This window comes from Leptonychotes weddellii, chromosome 8, assembly GCF_054177405.1.
Source record: "Leptonychotes weddellii isolate Sample4059 chromosome 8, ASM5417740v2, whole genome shotgun sequence".
NCBI classification, from domain to species: Eukaryota; Metazoa; Chordata; class Mammalia; order Carnivora; family Phocidae; genus Leptonychotes; species Leptonychotes weddellii.
In genome coordinates this window covers 7,830,574-7,843,288 of record NC_138376.1, presented here as the reverse complement: position 1 = coordinate 7,843,288, position 12,715 = coordinate 7,830,574, and the positions used below count along the sequence as shown (strand labels likewise).

At 37.6% G+C, this 12,715-nt stretch overlaps 1 protein-coding gene across 1 annotated transcript in view; it reads right to left on the bottom strand.

Moving 5' to 3' along the window:
* Positions 1-12,715, bottom strand: part of DEK (DEK proto-oncogene) — a 31,159-nt gene that overhangs the window by 5,189 nt on the left and 13,255 nt on the right. Inside the window, exons 8-9 of the mRNA XM_081827616.1 lie at positions 1,550-1,685; positions 1,150-1,298 (exon numbers count right to left, since the gene is read on the bottom strand). Of these exons, the coding sequence (XP_081683742.1) occupies positions 1,150-1,298; positions 1,550-1,685 (285 nt within the window). The remainder of the gene's footprint in view (positions 1-1,149; positions 1,299-1,549; positions 1,686-12,715) is intronic.

The window sequence follows — 12,715 nt, the reverse complement described above, 5'->3', positions numbered from 1 at the left end:
AAGCAGGTGCAGCTCCTTCTGTGGTTGTGTGGCACCTTCTGCACTCTTCCAGCCCAGCCCCGACCAACTGTCCAACTCACAGCAACAGCCGTCCCCTATCTCACCTCACCGTAAGCCCCCAACAGCCAAGTAACGGATTCCCCAACTTTACCCCCAAACCTATCTGAGTGTCTGGTACACAGTAGAGGCTCAGTGAATGCTGAATGAATAAATAAAAACAATAATGAAGGTCTTAAAAAAGTATAGAATATTTCACCTTTAGTACATTTGAAATTTTAATTTGGTTTTACCATGAGAAACTAGATTCTAAATCTCCCAGTTCTGATCTAGAGTATGGAATCTCTATGGACTCCTATTCAAGACTAGGTCATTTTATTTTCTGAGCGTCAGAAAAACTTCACAGAAGTCCGAGCTAAAAACCTGATCTATACCATCTTATTAAGAGTAATGCTGAAAGGGGCGCCTGGGTGGCTCAGTCGTTTGGCGTCTGCCTTCGGCTCAGGTCATGATCCCGGGGTCCTGGGATCGAGCCCCACATCAGGCTCCCTGCTCTGCGGGAAGCCTCCTTCTCCCTCTCCCACTCTCCCTGCTTGTGTTCCCTCTCTGTGTCTCTCTCTGTCAAATAAATAAAAATCTTAAAAAAAAAAAAAAAAAAAAGTAATGCTGAAAATAAGGTGGTCCATGAGATTCTGTTTTTTAAAATATTGATCTACTTAAGTGATCTTAATCTCTACACCCAACGCAGGGCTCGAACTCACGACCATAAGGATCAAGAGTCACAGGCTCCTCCAACTGAGCCAGCTAGGCGCCCCGAGATTCTGCTTTTTTTAAACTAACATAATCTAAGGATGCATCAATAAAAACAGTTTCCAGATCAGGACAAGAAAGTTTTCTCTGCAGTTTGGAATGTATCACTTTATTCACTGTACACATCCTACTGTTATTTATGAAGTAACTTCAATAGGGCAGAGACTTTTTTGATTTATTTAATGCAACATCCCAGCACCTGTAAGAATGCCTGGCATATAACAGTTCAGCAGACATTTATTCAGTGAATGCATGCACGTAAGAATCTTGCTTTGAACTGAGGGCTGAGTGGAAGAATTTTTCAAATAAAAGCAAAATGATCCAAGTGGTTTGTCCAATTACCTCCTTGCAAATCTGCTTCATCGTGACTTCCTCCAAGTTGGCACTGGCCAGTAATTTCTTCACGGTTTCCTTTAATTCTTCATCTGTAGGAGGTTTCTTTAATTTTTTAATTAAAGGTTCATCATCTGAACTATCCTCGGATTCACTTTCTAAAAGTAAGATAAGCATTCATTAGATTCTCAAAGGGGTATCAGGTAAAATGATACATCACCACTCTACAAATTAGGTACATAACATGCATTGACATTGTCAATTTTGAAAAATTACAACTATAAAAAAACTGGTATACCACTTCCCCCCAGCCAATTTTCTTTGCAGTTTATCTATTTTCCACACACACTTCAAAACTGTTAAGAGTTCTACCTTTAGAGTTGCTGCAAATGTGTCATTTCTAACATACCTTTTTTGGAACTGTTTTGATTCTTCTTGGTGGTGCTGCTATCTGCCTTCTTAACATTAGCACTTTTTACAGTTTTCTTACTTTTAGAAGTAGCTTTCTGTTTAGGTTTTTCTCTTTTAGATGTCTTTTTTGGTGGCTGGTAGAAAGGAAAGCAAAGAACATAGATCAATGATTTTAATTCCATTCCTCTATTCCTCTCAACAGTATTAGAGAAAATTAATGTATTCAACATCACCAATGAAAAATTACTAGTTATCAATTTCTGAGATAACCAATATCCTCAACAAATTTCACTTTAAACAAAACTAGTCACGAGAAGAATCAAACACTAAAAATAAGATGCCCAAATTTATTACACACTATAGACAAAAAACCTTATATGCACTGCCCTTACTTTAATCTTAAAAAATACCTCTAGAATATAGGTGCTATCAATGTTCTTCTATTGTCTCTCCCAGCTAGAATGGAAGTTCCATGAGGACCAGGATTTTTTTTTTTTTTTAACACTCTAAGGTCACTGATGTATCCCTAACTCCTAAAATAGTGCACCAGGCACAGCAGTTGCTCAGTAACTATTTCTGAATATATGAGGAGACTAAGGCTCGAGAGGTATTTTGTTCACAGCCACATAACTAACAAAATACACAAGTGAGGTTCAAATAGATCTGACTCCAGAACCTGTTTTCTTAAACACTGACTCATAGCTGATTAAACAGAAGTATATACACATGGATAGATTAAAATGACAAAATTATAATTTATACTTTGTCCCAACCAGGGTCTTTGAAATTAGGGAACATTAATTCATTTAATTAATTTTCCCAAAGTAGAAGCATCTTATATAAGCAAATAGCTCAAGATAACCTAAAATCTCATCTTTACACACCAAAAATATTGCAAATCACTTCTGACAGAATGTCTCTCCAAATGTTTTATATTTTAATTTCTGATTATCATAATTCTTTTTTAAAAAAAAAAGATGGATATTGGTTTGAACTTACTTTTAAAATTAAAGTATATAGATCAATCTGTTCCAAGAGATAAGTGGGCTCAGATGTATCTCTTTCCTCTTGCCAAACTGCCATCACTATGTATTCACACCAGGCCACCACCAGCAGCCTGTCCCTACTGCTGTAACGTACTCTTGGCAGGCAGCTGGCTAAGCTGGCTAGTTTAACTGCCACTAAATAATGCATTTGAGACGTGGCAAGGGGCTGAAATGCTTTCTAAAAGTAAAGTAGATGAGCTCTACCTATGCGTTATTATTCAGAGGCCACTTTTACTTATTTCCTAATTCTTGGAGGTGTTCCAAATAGTGGGGGGTGCTGGAAAGGTTATCACTGGTTCATCAATTCTCTATGACTAACTTGACCTAAGTTTTATCAAGTATCCACCTAATTCAGAAGAACCACACTAAACTTTACAAGGGAATCCTAAAATTTCCTAAGTTCTGTTGGTGTATTTAATACATAAAATAATCACTATTATGTATCACATTTTAGTCAAAGTTTCATAAAATCTGGATCTGTAGGTGATTAAAATACAAGAAAATAAGAAAGGTTTGGGGAGAGTGAGCAAGGGATAACAACATTATAAGCATTATTACTTGATCCCCATCCAAATAAGATAATTAGAATCACATACTTAAAATACTTCCAGAGCCTTTTAAGGTCACGGTATACAGCTGTCATTAAAATTTTAGAAGGCACACAATATGGCACCATTTTAAAACGTGCAAATCGGGAGTAGTGCTAGTTTGACAAAGTATAAAAAGTCACAGTGATAAAGGATAATTAAGCCATCTCCACAAGATGTCACCACTGGACAAACCCAAAGAATTAAAACTGTGCTTCTTTCTATATCTCACATCATCTAGCAGAGACAGTGTTCCCCAGTTTTTTAAGTGAACAACTAGCCTATTAAGAGAAACACTGTAAACATATGGTCACACGCACTATAGAAACCTAACAGGTAAGTGTGGGCTCTGGAGGCTAGCCGCCTGGTTTCAGATTCTGGCCCCAGTTCCCTCATTTACAAAATGAGGGAAATGTAATAGTACTTAATAAATGCATTAATACATGGAAAGTACTTTTTTAAAAAATTTTTATTTTATTATGTTATGTTAATCACCATACATTACATCATTAGTATGGTGCCAGGCTCATAGGAAATGGTTAATGAATATTAGCTATTATTACTATTATGAGTGCTTCCTTTTGTAAAGGAATTCTTTCATTAAACACATGTAGTAACTTGGAAGTTTTAAAGTTTTCTTTAAAAGCAAGGCACATATAAAGAATAGATACACAGAACCAAAGCAGTAAGATAGACTCTGTTAACTAACCATGATGTATTGTGCTTACTTCATTATATTCTCGTAGATTGTACTGGACCCACAAACATCCCTGTTATAATAAACTGTGTTATTTATACCGGATTTCACTTATCTTTAGTAACCAGTTACAAGTTATTCTGTGACAAACTGAAGGTAGGAATTCAAAAAAGTGATAAATGTTGTTGGCATGGAGTAGCAGTGAAAACGGAGCAGTAAAATAATCAAACTCTACAGAACCACATATCTTCAGGTTTTCATCTTGAGCAGAGAGGCAATCAGACTAACTCCCACTAGCCTTGCCGATGTAAAGAATCACCTCCGTTGCCCGAATGATAAGTTTTAGGTACGTTTAGAAGAGGTCACTATGAAAAATGGGGCATCCCAAAGGACCCTGGTACTGGGACACAATGGACAATTTCTGGTAAGGTGAATAATCTGGTATTTTGGAGGTAAAGAGGCCCGGGGAGAGCGGAGGAGAGTGAAAGCGTGCCCACTTATACTCTACAGGAACTTTCAAATCCTCATTACCTTACTTCCCTCCTCTCCTCAGAAAAATCTCACGCCATGAGTCCAAATCCAGCCACCCACTCTGAATCTTTCATTTTATCACCAACTGATTAATCTGTGGTCCCACAGTACTTGGCCTACAATTCATGTATCCCTACTTCATGTGAGGCAATGAATAAGAACACAGGTTTCAGAGCCAAATTTCCTGGTTCAAATCCTGACTCCACTACCGACCAATTTTGTATTCTCAAGCAAATCACTTACCTTCCCTGGGCCTGTTTCCTCATCTGTAAAATGGAGGTAATAATACCAGACTTTGCTGAATTTAACATTTTTTTTTTCACATTTTCTCATCTCAGCAGTATCTGACTGGGGTGCATTTTATAATTTACATTAAAATGATGCCTTGTAGGCATCGGAGATTCGATGAACTGTGGCCATATCTGTAGAATTGTTGTGAGGATCAAATGAGTAAATAAATATAAGGTAGCAGAGAAAACAAACATTTAATATACAGCTTTATTAAACTAGTTATTTACAGCCTGTTTTCCCACCCTATCAGAAGTTTCTTAAGGGTGTATTTGACAATCTCCATGAGAACAGACCCGGCGGCCTTATTTATTAGCTCTACCCGTCCCCAGCAACCTTAAATATGTTGGGCATAGAGCAGCCATTTAAATATTTGTCATGTTCACCTCTGTATCGTTTTTAGGGTATGGTTTACTCATACTCTGAACCCAGGACGTGGTTAAAATGTAATTAAAAGGAAAAGGAAAAAGGCATCTCTATAGTACACTATCTTATATGAGCTAAAAAAAAAAAAAAAAATCCAAAGACGAAACAGTTTATTTCACTACAAAGGAGGAAACCATATCTGAGTAGTTGAGAGCCGATGCCTTACAGACAGTAGAAGCAAGACCTCTGATTCTTAAGTTCAGCGTGCCTCCTACCATAGATTAGTGGCTTATGAAATGACTAACATACCTATATGTCTTTTAAGCCAGAGTTGAAATGACAGAAATAAGCCAGTTATATGACCTCTTTATGTTCTTAAAATTAACTTTTTCCATTACATACAAATGTTACCAATGATAACAATAAAAAAAGTTGGCAGAAAATGCAAAATAGCAACAAAGGATCACCAAACTCTGTATTAGGGCTCTCTGGCCTTTCACCCTCCAAATTTTATAGAGGCCCCAGGATCATTTCTCTAGAAATTTTTTTTAAAGCTAAGATGGGCCTTAGTGTAATCCAATTTTGTATAGTTTTTACCAAATCTCTCACTCTGCTGACCTCTCCTGTTTATCCTTTAAAAGCTCAAATTGTGAGCTTGCCTGTCTGATCTTTGCTCCCCACATGTCCCTAGAAAGAGGTGAATACCCTTTATCCTCTGAGCCTCCACATTATCTTGTCCAAATCTCTTTTTAGCTTTTAAGTTATACTCTATTTTATTCCTCCCGATCTCTGACTTCTCCCTTTCTACCAACAACTGCTGACCGCAGAGACCCTGTCTTGTTTCTTGATCTCCACCACACGGCTCAGAACCAGTACTTAGTGGTTGCTATGTAATTATTGGGAAGATGGAGATGGGAAAAGATTCCTGAAAACTAGATAACTATTCAAGATCTACTCCAACCCTGAGGTTCTGTGTCATCAGCACCACTCCGCTTGCTAGGAGAACATGTTTGCTACTAACAGCAGCCAAACTTTTTCATTTTTAAATATAACTGTCTTCTGGCACAACTTACCTATAAGGTTATGCATGTAAGAGAAGGAAAAGAGACCGTTAGGTAAATCATCAAGGGTGAGGGCTGGGGACCTATGTATTTTTTTTAAAGCGCTGGAGCAGACTCACCCAGCTATAAGTCTTCTAAGATGATAGATAAATTTATAGTCTGCATCTCTCACCAAGCTTTCTCTATAAAGTGCCAGAGGGTAATTAATTTAGGCTTTGCTGCCTACATGTGCTTACTGTTGCAATCTTCATTTTTTATTTTAACAAACATTTCAAAAATGGAAAACCATCCTCAGTTTCTAGGCTGTACAAAAACAGGCAATAGGGGCGCCTGGGTGGCTCAGTTGGTTGGGCGACTGCCTTCAGCTGAGGTCATGATCCTGGAGTCCCTGGATCGAGTCCCGCATCGGGCTCCCTGCTCAGCGGGGAGTCTGCTTCTCCCTCTGACCCTCCCCCCTCTCATGTGCTTGCTCTCTCTCATTCTCTCTCTCTCAAATAAATAAATAAAATCTTAAAAAAAAAAAAAACAGGCAATAGGCCGGATCTGGTGTATAGGGCTATAGTTGCCAATTCCTGGTCTAGATTATAAATTATTGGAGCTATATAGGTTAAAGGCAGGAACTAGATAAATTAGTAAGATAATTTCTTAAGTTATATATTTTTGTCAACAGCTTTTAGTTTTTTTTTTAATAATCAGAAGTGGATATATACTTATTAACTTATCTAAAGCTATTGCTTAAATCAAATTTCAATCTAAATCAGTAGTTCTATAGAGACAACTCTGAAGACAGAAGCATATGAACTAGCAGCTCTGGAAAGAGTAATATGGACATTAAAAAATATTAGTGTACACCTGAAACTAATGTGACATTGTGTGTCAACTGTACTTCAATACTTAAAAAATACATATATATATATATTTATTATATCCTTGGAGTGCAAATATGAGGATATATCATCCTCTCTCTTGGGAGTCAAGAATGACTTAGATATAAGATGTGAAAGTACATGGCACATAGGAGATTGATTCTCAGTAAGTCTGCTCCTTGTATTTACCAAGAAATGCTTACTCCTCTCCCCAGGTAGACTGTTGCTAGAAGACAGAGGCCAGGTCTCTTTTTTCTTTCTCAGCAAAATTCAGGTAGAATAAGACCATCATTTTGAATAACAAGAATGATGCATCTATTATTTATACCAATGCCCAACCTCCTGAGTTCTCCAGAGTCTGGCTTCAGTGCACACTGCTCTAGCTTTCTCTCACTGCTTTACTTCTGGACACATTACCTAACCACAAACAAGTGTGTCTGTCAGAGGGACCCTGGACTTTCTCGCTCCCCATCTCTGTCCACATGTCCAACTTTCCTTTCTATTCCCCCAAGGTCAGTTTCAACTGGTACTTCTATCATTGCTCTCCAAAGCTTTCCCTCAGCAATAGATAGAAATATTTTCTTTTGGAATCCTATATTAAGTATCTTTCAAATGGCATTTGGGTAGAAAATATTTTCTGGAACCTCAACACAGCACTTAGTGTACTCTCAATTTATTGAACTGAATAATATAAAAGTAGTAACATGAAAAACCCCTGCTTTAAAATCTCTCTTAAGGGGTGCCTGGGTGGCTAAGTTATTAAGCGTCTGCCTTAGGCTCAGGTCATGATCTCAGGGTCCTAGGATCGAGCCCCGCATCGGGCTCCCTGCTCAGCGGGGAGTCTGCTTCTCCCTCTCCTACTCCCCCTGCTTGTGCTCCCTCTCTCGCGGTCTCTCTCTGACCAAAAAAAAACAAAAACAAAAAACTTAAAATCTCTCTTAAAGTATTTTGAAAATTTTAGCAATTATAGCAAACCCATTTATGTGGCATTACAAAGGAAAAATGTTGGAGGTACTCATGAGAGTTAACTATGTTTTGTTATTTAATCAAACAAGAGTCAAGACTTGAGTCTTTCATCAAAATATACGGGAAAAAATTAGGTGGTTCAGTTTAAAAAAAATCAAGAAAAGGCTAGTTTCCAAATTGTCATGGGATTTATTAAGATTCTGGCTTGTTATTTTTGAATCTGCTGTGAGTGGTTCAATCAGAACCATCCAGTATTGTAGTAAGTTTTAATGCGAAACAGACAAAAGGAAAACAGACAAAAATTGACAGCTGCCATCAATTTCAGATAGTGCTATGTATTGTGATCTAATTTTGTAAAAGATTAGTAATAGAAATTTTTTAAAATTTGAAGAGGATTTTTGTTATCTCTGATAACCGTGAAGGTATAGAATCAGAGGAATGACTCAAGCACTTTTTGAAGGAAGGCAAAAAAAAAAAAAAAAAATCTTGGGAGAAAAGGCTTACCTATCTTTTATAGGCAGCAGGGCTCTTGAAGGAGGGTCTCCAAAAAAGACGCCTGTCACAGAGCCAGAATCCTGTCCTCACAGCAGAAAGGTTGTACTGGGTGAACAGATGAACAAAATAAAAATTAGCTTAAAATACACTATTCTTTTAACAACTTGGCTGAGAAAACTCAAGAGTGCCAAGAGTAAAGAATGTGCGAGGCTCATTATATTTCACAAAAGATTATGAAAGCGAATTTAAGTCTAAGATTTTATTATGGTGATTATTCAACTTTGCCTTCCAGCAAAAGATTTTAATAATTTATATGGTTTTGGGGGCGCCTGGGTGGCTCAGTTGTTAAGCGACTGCCTTCGGCTCAGGTCATGAACTCAGGATCCTGGGATCGAGACCCGCATTGGGCTCCCTGCTCCGCGGGAAGTCTGCTTCTCCCTCTCCCACTCCCCCCACTTGTGTTCCCTCTCTCGCTGTGTCTCTGTCAAATAAATAAATAAAATCTTTAAAAAAAAAAATAATTTATATGGTTTTGTAAATCCTCTGATCAAATTATGAGATGGAGGTGGGAGGGGGATTCTTATTTTTTAGAACATAATTAAGGACTAACAAAACTTTTACATTCACTCTCCCACTTCTACCGAGTAATTCCCTGAATGGTCCAAGTATTTAAGTTTACCAAAAACTGTAACTGAAAGTTTCTCTGATCTGGCAAACATTGTAGGATGGCTCACTCAACACCTTTATTTGCCTTCGTCCACAGACGCAAGAAAGCTACCACCTGGACCTCACAGCCTCCCCTGCAGCTAGAGGTAGAGAGGTGATAAAGTTCTGGCCAAGGCAACTTACACGGAGATCTCTGGCAAGAGGCATCTCTTCTGGGGAAAAAAAAAAGCGAAAACATTACTAGAAGAAAGCCCTTTGCTCTTCTCAATCTGGAGCAGAGATTTAATGCCTAAAGGTACAACCACCATCTTGTGATCATGAGGTTAAGTGCCACATATGCAGATGGTGGCTCAGGAAGAAAGGGGTTATTCAAGTTCCTGGTACCTTTCTCAAGCTGATGTACTGGCCCCAAATTGCCTGTCTGTGGATTTCTTGTCATGAAAGAAAAAAGAACTTCCATTTTAGACATTACTAGTAAGGTTTTTACATATTTACAGTTGAAGACATTCCTGATACGTATGGGAACATTCAGATAAACTTTAAATACCAAATAATAATTCAGTTTGTTGTATACTTTTCTAGCTATAAGAACGTTATAAAAACACTAAGAAAAACAGAAGAAGTATAAATTTTAAAAAACTAAGTATGCCTTTAAGGGTCTAAGAGATTATCAGAACTGTGTTCTCCAGTGTGGGAAGCACTTCTTTCTGTACTCTCCAGTACTTCTCTATGCCTAAGGTCTAACACCAGTGGTAAATGACATACCTAAGCATGGTTTAATCTCACTGGTTCATTTTAGCAATCTTCTCCTAAAGATGCCAATCCAATATAGGAACCAGATGATTTTCAGAATAAGTTTATAGAAAATAACTAAACCTGTCATTTTCCTATTCCCCCATTTTTAAGAAATTTCGTCCTAAGTCTAAACTGCTCTCCTCCTACTGCCCTAAGCAAATGTCCAAGAGCCAAGATGATAAGTTTAAAACAGCTCTTTTATAAAGTCACTCTTGGAAAGAGCAACTTCTTATTGGAGTTACTTCTAAAGAAAAGGAAGATTTAAAACCGCCGTGAACCACTCACAGCCTATCACAGAAACAGCTCCAGGTACAGAGAACCTCCAACAAAGTGTCTTAGCAATTATAGGCTAACAGGCTTAAATATGACACGTATTCTTACAAAAGACTAAAAAACCCTGACAATTATTTTAAACTATGTGGTTTTCAGTGACTTCAATACTACATTTAAGAGATAATAAATTTACTTATAAATATCCTAGTCTTCCACACAGCTAAGTATGAAAATGAGCAGGTGAATGAGTAACACTCAACCTCATGTAACTGGTCAATGGACAACTATAACTTGAACTGGATTTCTGCTTGAGAGTCCTGACTTTAGCAATATGGTATTATTTAGTCCAAAGCCCTCAATTTACAGAGGAAACCAAAGATAACATTAATCTACCCAACTTCATAGTTACTTACTCCAAGAATCTAAAATAAAACAAGAAAATATTAAGGGGGGACAAATCTTTTATTTATAAAGTCTGTCTGTCTTAGGAAATAAACAGAATAATATTAACTTAGTAATTTTCTATGAAAAGAATCTATAAAAAAATTCTATCTACAGGCAATCCACAACTTTTCCAATCAACCTTTAACTCTTCTTTATGGCCTCTTAGAAAAAGAGGTCCATGGGGCACCTGGGTGGCTCAGTTGGCTAGGCAGCTGCCTTCAGCTCAGGTCATGATCCCAAGGTCCTGGGATCAAGCCCCACCTCGGGCTCCCTGCTCCACGGGAAGCCTGCTTCTCCCTCTCCCACTCCCCCTGCTTGTGTTCCCTCTCTTGCGGTCTTTCTCTGTCAAATAAATAAATAAAATCTTTTAAAAAGGGGGGGGGGGGAACACAGTTACCATAGGAATTCTGTTCCTACTGCTAGTACTTACCTTTCGTAGGAACAGAATCAGAAATAAAGATTTTAAGAATAGTCCTAAATTTGAGATAGCCTTTAGAGCCATGAAAAATAGACTTATGAGGAAAAGAAAAAATAAGTATTCCTCAGTCCAGATCTTACTGGACCGTATTTTACGAAGTTTGTCAGTACCAGCCCAGGTAGAAAAACCAGAGCAGAGAACAGTGTTATGATAGAGCGTTTATGTTGTGTGACTTCATATAATGTCTGTAAAAGCCTGGGTTTCTAGCAAATGATCCTTTTTTATGGTCCTGCAGAAAGGCTCTGATTTATAAGTGGGACAGTTCCACTTGTGATCATTGTCCAGGAACCAATATGGTTATAAATCAGAGGTCATCTACATTCACAAGCTTCAAGTAATTCTACTTAGAAGAGGACAATAATCTGGAAAGCAAGTAAGAAAATGAGTATAAAATACCCTCACCTTTTAACCTGCATCTTAGTAATGACAGGAAGACTGGATTTAGGAATATTACATATGATAAAAGGTTATCTTAACACTAACAGGAATAGCAGCAGCTAATACTTACATAGTACTTGTGCAAAGCACGGCTCTAAGTGCTTTAAATAAAGTCACTGAAAACCCTTTGAGGCTGGTACTGTTATCAACCCCATATTACAGATGAGAAGCTGAGGTATGGAGTTTATAAGTAATCTGCCCAAAGTCATAATCGAAGGTACAGCTGGGATTTGTACCCAGATAGTTGCCAAAGCCCATGCTCATAATCACATTGCCTCTATGGAAAAATTAGATGTTTATATTCTATGACAACTTTTTATGCTTTAAATCTGCCTCTAAAAAGGTTTTAGGAAGCATAGTGAATACATGTAGTAATAACCCAGAATCTGTTCAATGAGAATGATTATTACTGCAAAATTGCTATTATTATAGATTCACATATAAACAAACATGTTTCCCTCTTGATGTCCTTCAAATCTATTCCATAAAAACCTTAGGGCTGAGATTACTCATCTTCCCTTGCTCCAAAAATATATTATGAAATACCTGCTAGACCTGTAATACCCTTTTGTAAATTATGAAGCATTTCATACTTAGCTTTATAGAGGTCTTTATAAAATCTGACATTAAAATAATCATGGATTTTAAGTACCTAAAAACAAATACACACATATATAAAATCAGTTTATTACATCTTTATTCCTTCTAATCCAGTAGTTACCAACTAGAGGTGATCCTCCCACCCCCACCCCCAAGGACATTTGGCAATGTTTGAAGACATTTTCGGTATTCACAACTGGAGGTTTGGGGGGGTGGGGGAGGGTGCTACTGTCCTCTAGTGGGCAAACATTCTATAATGCACGAACATTCTATAATCCACAAGAAAGAATCACCTTGGCCCAAAAAGTCAAGCCAATTAATCACGTCCCTAAATAAGACAAGGGAGATGACCCAGTTTACAGAGCAAGTTCTGACAACTGAAGGAGACATCAAAACAAAGTTAAAACAGAGTCTGCCAAACTTTTAAAGAATTAATACCTATTCTTCTGAAACTGTTCCAAAAAACAGAAATGGAAGGAAAACTTCCAAACTTGTTTTATGAGGCCACCATTACCTTGATCCCAAAACCAAAGACCCCATCAAAAAGGAGTATTACAGACCAATATC